Source organism: Sebastes fasciatus, chromosome 6, assembly GCF_043250625.1.
Source record: "Sebastes fasciatus isolate fSebFas1 chromosome 6, fSebFas1.pri, whole genome shotgun sequence".
NCBI lineage: Eukaryota > Metazoa > Chordata > Actinopteri > Perciformes > Sebastidae > Sebastes > Sebastes fasciatus.
In genome coordinates, this window is record NC_133800.1 from 7,556,497 (window position 1) to 7,566,192 (window position 9,696).

General features: G+C 38.3%; 1 protein-coding gene across 17 annotated transcripts in view; it reads right to left on the reverse strand.

The window, feature by feature from the left end:
- atxn2 (ataxin 2) overlaps positions 1-9,696 on the reverse strand; it is a 37,039-nt gene that overhangs the window by 22,320 nt on the left and 5,023 nt on the right. For 4 of the 17 annotated variants that reach the window (XM_074637410.1, XM_074637407.1, XM_074637405.1 and 1 more), the window contains exons 1-6: positions 7,285-7,963; positions 5,018-5,048; positions 4,569-4,628; positions 4,072-4,143; positions 2,474-2,624; positions 859-873 (exon numbers count right to left, since the gene is read on the reverse strand). In XM_074637410.1, coding sequence (XP_074493511.1) covers positions 859-873; positions 2,474-2,624; positions 4,072-4,143; positions 4,569-4,628; positions 5,018-5,048; positions 7,285-7,403 — 448 coding nt within the window. In that variant the 5' untranslated portion in view covers positions 7,404-7,963. Of the gene's footprint in view, positions 1-858; positions 874-2,458; positions 2,625-4,071; positions 4,144-4,568; positions 4,629-5,017; positions 5,049-6,716; positions 6,738-7,284; positions 7,967-8,056; positions 8,085-9,696 lie in introns of those variants that run through there. The other 13 variants (XM_074637411.1, XM_074637420.1, XM_074637406.1 and 10 more) reach the window with 10 other exon arrangements.

Below are 9,696 nucleotides of genomic sequence, written 5' to 3' on the forward strand. Positions count from 1 at the left end.
TAAGGTGCAAGTGCTCGATATGAGTTTTCAATCTGTTGCTTTCAATGGTATCATACTCATAATACTTAGAATTTCCCCTTTTCCATCTAGCTCTGATTTGAACTGAGCTCCGCTCCAGTAATTAATTGAAATCGAGTGCCGCAGCAGAACCCCATGTTTAGGAAAATAACAATGCTCTGAATTGAAAGTGAAGCCAAAAATAATAATCATATCCTTCCTCCTCTAAGAGTGAGTCATTGCTGCAAGGGTGCCATTGCTGGCTGGCTACGTAGAGGCTCCAATTGTTCTTGGGCCTAAACCATAAAATAATGAGTTAAAACTATATATCAAATTTTAAAAGGTCAGCTGAAAACTAAAACTACTGTTAAAAACAAATAAAATAAGTATTAGTGTTAGTTTAAAACAAGTATTAGTGTTAGTTTACTACATTAAACATGTTACACCATTAGATGTATATCTCTCACACATGCTCAGATTCCTCATAAGTAAGCATAAAACCATACATATAATGCCCACGGCCATGACCAGGATAGGCTTCAGCATCTGCTGATCTCTAAAGTTAAAAGCTTAACTGAACTGTGTATGTTAGAGCAAGAGGCAACTCTTCCACTGAAAGCAACATCTAGTCAAAAAGATAACAAAAGATCTGGTGAAAAGATGGAGCAAGACTGACTTAAATCAAACATTTGATTCTTATTCTTAGGTTATGTGAAAGCAGTGATCCCAAAATGCTGTCATCAAATTGGATTCAAAAAGCAGCAATAGGTGGCAACAGATCAGACCCAAGCCTTAGGAGATTCACAAATTTGTTTGAGTGCATTCAGAGATGTGCGAGAGGAGAAAACAGCCATATATTACCTGTGTCAGAGGAGACTAGACCATCGGAGAGGAGAGACAGACAGATGACAGAGAGTCAGAAGATGGACTGACAGATAGAATGACTGACTAGCGATCACACCAACAGTTAACAACTTTAGTGTGGTTTTCCTAGATTTAGTCCAGCCATGTCTAGCTGTCTCCCTACATCCCCTTATTTCAGCTATTAAATTGATGAAAAGCACACTCTAAACAAAAATGACATTTCTGACCAGTACACTTTCTGCAGAAATAACAGCTATTTAAACACACTGAAATTAACTACCTTGTTGACTTAGTAATATAGGATCACTAACGTTAGTAATGGTGTTTTAGATGTTTTACTTTTCTGCAAAACATTGTGAAATTTCTAGAACTGTCAAAATGAACGCGATAATAATGCGTTAATACAAATTCGCTGTAACGCCACAAATTGTTTTAGTGCAGTTTGCGATTTTTAGGTTGTTGCCGGCTCACTTTTAAAGCTAGAGTGAAGATACTGGCATCATATTAAACTAAAAAACCTAAGGAATCCATAGGTACCAACCATGTCATACTAGCCTGTTGGGAAGGAGGTTAAATATCGCTCCACACTAACGCTAAATTTTGGCGTAATTTTCATTTTCAAAGGGGTCCCTTGACGTCTGACCTCAAGATATGTGAATGAAAATGGGTTTTATGGGTACCCACGAGTCTCCCCTTTACAGACATGCCCACTTTATGATAATCACATGCAGACTGGGGCAAGTCATAGTCAAGTCAGCACACTGACAGCTGTCGTTGCTTGTTGGGATTGAGTTTGCCGAGTTACGATTTGATCATATTTTTTATGCTAAACGCAGTACCTGTGAGGGTTTCACGACAATATGTGTCATTGTTTGTGTTGTTAATTGATTTCCAATAATAAATATATACACACATTTGCATAAAGCAAGCATATTTGCCCACTCCCATGTTGATAAGAGTATTAAATACTTGACAAATCTCCCTTTAAGGTACATTTTGAACAGCTAAGAAAATGTACGATTAATTTGCGATTAATCACGATTAACTATGGACAATCGTTGTGATTAATTGCGGTTAAATATTTTAATCGATTGACAGCCCTAGAAATTTCCAAGTCAGTCCACAATTGTTCAATTTAATAACAATTTAAATTTTGCGAGTGGCACCAGTGGAGTACCATCTCTTCGAATCCATGTGACGAGACCCTCACACTGTTTCACCTGTTCAAATAAGAATTATATAGGTATATTCAGTCTTTATTGAGTGTCCTTGCTGAGCCAGGGCAACCTTCGGACCAATCAATAGATCACATTAGTCTTCAATGACTGGCCACTCAGAGCAGACACACAAGATTTAACTCACGACAAAGCCTCTGTGACATCAACGTAGTGAATACAGACTGAAACAGATCAAACTGTTGTGTGTATGCACTGATGGTCACTCACTCTGGCATGTGTTTATTTTTTCTGAATGTGCAATGAATACAAAGTGACAAACTCACCTATTTATATTGTGTATGCTTCATGGGTTTTTAGTATTTACAAGATTAAGTATATAAAGACTGCTGTTCATGTACCTAGATAATATGTGGCAACACAAAGGCCCTCAGTACCTTTCCTGGCGAAATTCGGGTCCACATCTTTGAAGGTCACCACTACGACATCTGAGGCCTTGAAAATGATGCTCTCCACAATATCCTCTTTCCTGGGAGCTATGCTCGGCTCTGGGCTCTTTCTGTGGGCTGCATCCAACACCAGGTCACACTGAGGGAGAAAGTTATGTTGAATTGGATTAAAGGGGAATCTGAAATACAGCAGAAGCATCAACTATCTACAGAAGAGATGAGGAATCACGAGACATGTAGGACAGAGGCCATGCATTGTCTCAACATAATCATGTACCGCAGTAGCTGGACAGACAGAAAATGAATTAGCAACCATTTTAATAGTCAATTATTCTTTTAAGTAAATTTATCAAGCAAAAATGCCAAACGTTCTCCGGGTTCCAGTTTATCAGGGAGGATTTGCTGTTTTTCTCCATAGCATTGTGAATTAAATATCTTTTCATTTTGGACTGTTGACCAGACAAAACAAGCAATTTAAGAAATGAAGAGGTCACCTTGGGCTCTGGGAAATTGGGGCAGACTTCTTTCGCTATTTCCTGAATTTTTATTAACTAAACGATGAACCAATTAATAAAAAAAAAAAGTGATACATTAATGGATAACGAAAATGATCATAATGAGCCCCATCAGAGAAAAGAGGACCAAACTAATCAAATCACTTGGTGTGTTTAATTAGATTGAAAACCTGCAATCTTGGCCCAGCATGGCACATCAACATGCTTGCCTCAGGCTGAACCACAGGAAATCTTTTCTAGGTTCTTTGGCTGACAGCATATATAAAAACAAAAGTTTGATTGACATCAATTAATTGAGTCATGCTCATTTAATGGCATCCAAGCCAGATGGGCGAGCTTGTGACCTCCGATTTCCCTCAAAACAAGAAGTTATACAGCAACTAGTGTAATATTCTAGAAGAAAATTGAAAACACAAACACATTAAAATGTTGACTGAGAGACAGTGTGCGGAGCGGTGGTGAATATTTCCACATGTTTGACTGTTCAGCTTGCACACACTGTGGTAATAAAAGCCAAATGTGATGCTTTTTTTTTTGGTCTCAAAACAAAGTGGTGTGTTTTCCTGTGCAAGCACCAAATTCAATTTATTTTAGAGTATCCTGTCAGCCTTTTTCACATTTTAGTCATACAATCTTATAAAGGAGGTTGGAGGTATATAATATCAACCCTGGAGTTTGATGTTAAAACAGGGGATAATGTAGGTTACTGACATCCCATCAGGAAGTGAAGTTAAAGTCAAGCCTCTGCCAAGTGAACTGGACAGAAATTTCTACCATTGCTCAGGTTAAGCTTTTCATTTGTACAAAATGAAATTTTCTCCATAGAAAAAAGATTGGAAAATATTTCAACCTAAAAGGGAAGACGAAAGGCCACATACCTCTCCTCCTTAAAAGGAAAGGGTGATCTTTGCCCAAGCCACTTCAGGGGTGAAGCTGCTATTGAGTGCTATCAGGGCACTATCTTCCCAGCATACTTAACCTCAATCATTAGTACTGCTACTAAGGAAATTACAGATCTAGCTCCATATTAGCACCTACGGTATAAAGAACATCGCACTGTGAGATCCTTACCTCTGGACCGTATGTCTTAAATACTCCTTCATAGACTGCTCCATTTTTCACTTTCAGCTCACACTTGGTCCCCTATAAATAAATAGGCCTATCATTATTCAATGTACACAACACTCATTCAATTAAGTGCCAATTTCAATTTACACATTCAAAAAACAAGTTCAGAAACCCATCTGCTGTGAAAAAGAAATGATTGATCAATCTCTGATTTGTTTATGCAACCAGCTGTCTCTACAGATCACACAGGCTTTGTTTATAGCAGCGTAGACATTTTGAAGAAACAGCATGTGGTGAAAGACAGACTGCAGTACATACTGCTGTTACAAATTCATTTACAGTAAGCATGATTTACAGGGTTGTTTCAAACAAGTTTTTTTTGTAACTGTTATTTCTCTTGTTGTTTTTGTTATTACACAGAAGACAAAATTCAGAAGGACATACTAGACATATCTGTAACATCATCTAAAAAGAACTTAAGACAGACACAGTAAACATACCACCACTGAGGTCAAGACATGGACCATCCTCATATTTGCATATACACCATTGAAAATGACCTAAAGAAGAAACACAGTTAACTTCTGATGTTCCCCATTTGCAAAGAAAAAATTTGCCAAATATGCTCCCACAGGCATGTGACACCTATTGGACATTTGTTCCATTCATAATGCATAACAATAAGCAGATATCCAACCACTGGATTTATGCTTTCTCTGAGGTCCAACCAGTGCAACTTTTAAACTAAATTACATGCCTTACAAAAACATGATGCTGTATTCAAATAACTGCACAGAATTAAGAAAATTAAGCATTAATCCAGTGTGTGGGTTTTCATAAAGTAGCTTCCCTTCTTTGAGAAATTACAGTAATCAGGTACACCAAACTTTTGATGACACATGCCTACGTGGTATTAAAGCAATTTTCCACTGACTCGTGAGTTACTTACTGCTGCAGGACCTTTACCACTGTGTCTTCCCCTGAAAGAAAAAAAATGTCATTGTTGTCAAACTCGTCATCATCCTTAGCACTAAAGTTCTTGCTAGCATACTGAAACAAAGGCTTCGTCCAGAATCGCATACTATGCACTACATACTCAATAGGTGTTCAACATAGTTTTGCGTAAATAAACAGCAGTATGTATCAATTTAGATGCACTGAGCAGTATACATTTATATATTATACAGTTACATTATAACTTCACGAGAAGGTCGCACTGTAAAGGACAGAGGGTGTCGTTTCATGTACAGATTGTAAAGCCCCCTGAGGCAAATTTGTGATTTTGGGCTCTACAAATAAAATTGACTTGACTTGACACTTCCCGAGAGCCTCCTTGCCGGTTGGAGACGTGTAACCATGGTAACCCGCGCCAACCTCATTTGACCAAAAACGACGGTTTGTGAGAATCAAAAGTCTGAATTGATTTAAAATATATATTACGCCTAGCGAAATCTTATAGTTAGTTAAATTGAAGTATTATTGATATTACAGAGCTGTCTGTCAAACGTCCATTATGAACGTTGTCGTCACTACCTCATTGCATTGTGGGATACTTGTGCCGCCATAGTGTCCAGCATTGCATACTGTAATATTTTCCCGGAAATAGTATGCAATTTGTGTACTATTAGTTTCATACTAAGGTTTTGGACGTACTAAAAAAATCTCACATACTGTTTTAGTGTACTAAATAGCATGTTAATATGGTATTTCGGACGCAATCAAAGCCCTCTCTAATGGGGGCAACTGTAGACTGAATGTTGAAATCTTTGGAGGTGGTGGTGTAAATCTAAGATGGCACAGAACTGCTGTTGCACATGTTTAAAGGGAAATCCCAAGAAACATCATCAACTCAAATTATCCGATTGAATCTATATTGAAATGTCTTGAAAATGTGCATTTTATTATTACATATTTGAATGCAAATGTAGATACTGAAATTTCCAACAGATTCCAGGATATTTTTGCTGGTTGGAATAATGTTCAAGGGGACTGCCAGCCAAACATCCAGTAGCCTACATTTTTTCCCAAGCATGTCCTAAAATGCACCTTGTTCAGCAAGCTGGCACATGGCCAGGCATTCACACTTGATTCGATGTAGGCAATGCAATCTACATTATATCCGTGGTATAGTAAATGAGTAAAATGCATATTCAAACACATTCAGTTCCTCAGTATAAAAAAAATAAATAAAGCCAATCCAATGCCAAAGTAATGTCGAAGTGAAATGAGCTGGATCTGTGTGCAATCAGTCCAACTGGTTCCTGTCGTATTTTACAGTATCTTCGCACAGGCCTTTTAATGGATGAAACCTACGCAATGAATGGGACGTAGTGTCCTAGTGACCGGTGAATAGAAGCCTGACCAAAATTAACACCACAAAAATCCACCATACGCATGCAGCTCATGCACTGACAGGATGTGTTAGCTTTTATCTGAGGACGACATGTGCAGAAATGTCATGCTTCAAGGACATTATTTCACACGAGCAGCTATACGGCAACGTCAAGGTTGAAAGCCTGTCGGTCTATAATTCCCCCTTCTCCTTCCTCTCCTCCTCCTCTTCCTCACCCGCCCCTTTCTTTCGTATCGCCCACACGTTTATATCAATTTCTTGGCAAACCCGTTGCAGCAATGTTGCGGTAACGTACCAACCCAGATGACAGTAAAAACAAACACAGCTGTTTTTATCGCAGTCTCTTAAGTGGTGGAAGACTGTCCCCGTTAGCTAGCTGCTATAAAAAGCTGATTGAGGCTCTGAATTACAAGCATGGTGCTGTCAGACGGCTAATTAACGCTGTTAGCTAAATCCACTCCAAGCTGATAGTAAACTGATATCAGCAACTTGGCAAGCAGCATCACCTACTACACACACACACACGTGTAGGGAGATTATGTTTGTCCACTAACATGTCCATCAATACATTATCAAGAGAGCAGATGATGTGTGTTTAATTGCCGTGCAAAGAGGAGGTAACAGTATTGGAGCAAGCAGACAGGCCTCGCTAGCTGAACTGCATCACGTTCCGCTAGGTGACCAACACGTCGCAAGGCCCACATATACCGATCTACTAGTTTTTGGACCACTTAACGGGGATGTCATCTCTCAAAACCAACACTAATGGAAGTGACTGTGTGTTAGTAGTGCAATCTGGCCACAATAATCCCCGCAGCTCTGTTTTTATTCATCTTAAATCAACGTTTAATATTTCCACAGACCTGCCCAGATTCTGTCTTCCCCCGCCGCCGCCGCTTCCCCCTCCGGCACCGGAGGCGGCGGCACCAGAGGTGTTGCCACCGCCGGGCTTGCTGCGATTTCCACCGGCCTTCATTGACATGGTGATCCCATAAAAGACAGCGTCTGAAAACGACCAGCTTCACACACACCCGCGACTTCTTGACGACGAGGAGACGATGTGTGATTGTGTTGTGACAGCTCGCAGCTCTCAGCTAGATACCGATGTGCAGTCCTAAGATGATCCGGGCTAGCTCGCTAGCTAGCAGGGCTCACGTCAACGTGCCTCTTGCTATGGAGGAAGATGCTAGGCTAGGCTAAAGAAGCTAGCAGGCTAACAGTTGCTATCTAAATTAGCAATCTGTACAATTCCTATTAAAACGGGAAAAAATGATCTTTTAAAAAGACAACAAGCGTCAATCACTCGTCCACAATAAACATGGATATTACACCTCTTGTCAGTTCGTTGTGTAAGCCTAACTAAATAATGTTTTATATCTCTAAATAGGGTTTACAGCTATCTCGGCTTCTTTCCGTTGCTAACAGCGAAAAGACCAAAACAGTCTGAAAGGGGACAAAAAACAGCGGAGGGATATATGAGAGGCGTAACGGCTCATAACATATCACCACATATTCACACACTGGGCTCTTTGACAACCCTCAATCTGTTTAAAAAAGAATAACGTAGTCTTATTGAATGTAGACAACCAAAATAAAACACATAGATGCTCGTTTGTTTTGCTAAATTATACATACAACATGGCACTACTTTCAGGAAGTCCGTGAATCCTCAACGGCTGTTTTGTGGCATCCACGTGAGCCGGCGAACACACTACTACACACGGGCGCTCACGCATAGACACACACTATCTACACGCTGCTCGTGTGTGTGCATATTGAGGATGGACAATTACACATTACAATCTGACTGCCTGATAAAGATGTGGCACTTTATGTTGAGGTATTCGCATCATGCAAATAACTGGTTTTAGTTGCGCAGGTAAATTACCTCAACAGTATATTAGGCTAACAATGTACAAAAATTCACATTGATGATTTCATCTATACAAGATCAAATGTTGGAATTCCTATGCCATTTTTTATGCACTGTATGACAAGGCCTATATTTATTCCCAAAACAATAAATTACATGTCAGGCTCCTGATTTGATTGATTTTAAGATGTATATTTTGTTTTAATCTAATAAATCTAATCTAAACACCGCTTTTCTTTTATTTATTTTTTTCCTCTGCTTATGTTTACATTTTTATATTGTACATCTATATGGTACCTTTGATATATCTGTTTTTCTTTAAAGAAAGTTTTTTTCTATTTATAAATAAAATAAATAATACAATAATCTAATAATTAATTAAATACTAAATAAAATAAGAATTGTCCATTCACAGTTACAACCATAGATATATCTATGGTTACAACATGGGTCTACAACTGAAATTCAGGTTTTTTTTTTTTTACATATTAATCTTCATTGTCCTTTTAAAAAATTCTACGATCAAATTTGAATGACATTTTCCAGTAACATTCAATGACTTCTCCAGTTTTTCCAGTTAGTCTAATTTAGGACCGTATTAGTTGCACACTTCATGAATGGAAAATATGTCAGATACCTTTTATAATTTTCCATTTCTTCCACATCTCAAACACTGCATGTAACAGTTTGTTTTCTGCTCAAAACATTAATTCATGCATTCAGTCATTATTTGTAATAACATGAGACATACAGCAAAATACCTCTAGTGAGTCTTTGCATTTAAGACTTGACAAGAACATACAGTTTATGGATTCAAATGAGACAAATTATTGTGCATATATTTTGTCTCCCTCATGTGGACAAAATAATAGAAACCCTTTACAGAATAAAGAAGTCCAATACAATGCCACCACCAACTACAGCTTAAAAATACCATATAATTTAATAAATAGGCTACCTCTCTAACACAGAGTCAACAGAAACTGTACATTATATAACATTCAAAAAGATGGGATTGATTGCAGGGTTGTTGCATTGCATAGGCGTAAGTGTTCACTTGGTGTTCACAAATAGAAAAACAGTAGGAAAAAACCTACTAAGGAAGACTGTTAACAAAACTAGCAATTAAATGTGTGTTTCTTTGCATTAGCCCCATAAATGAGCACTAAAGGGGGATATACAAACACTATTTTTACCTGTTATCCGGCAGCTTTTTGCATCTTCCAATGTGTTATTGTGAAAGATGAATTATGTTGACAATAAGATAGGATAAGATATTCCTTTATTTGTCCCACAGTGGGGAAAGTTGTAAAAATCTGCCCGGGATGAGAAGATCTGTGCCCGGGGCAAAACCAACGTTCAAATCCAATATTTCCAAAAACTGTGCCCAGCTTTTCAGAAA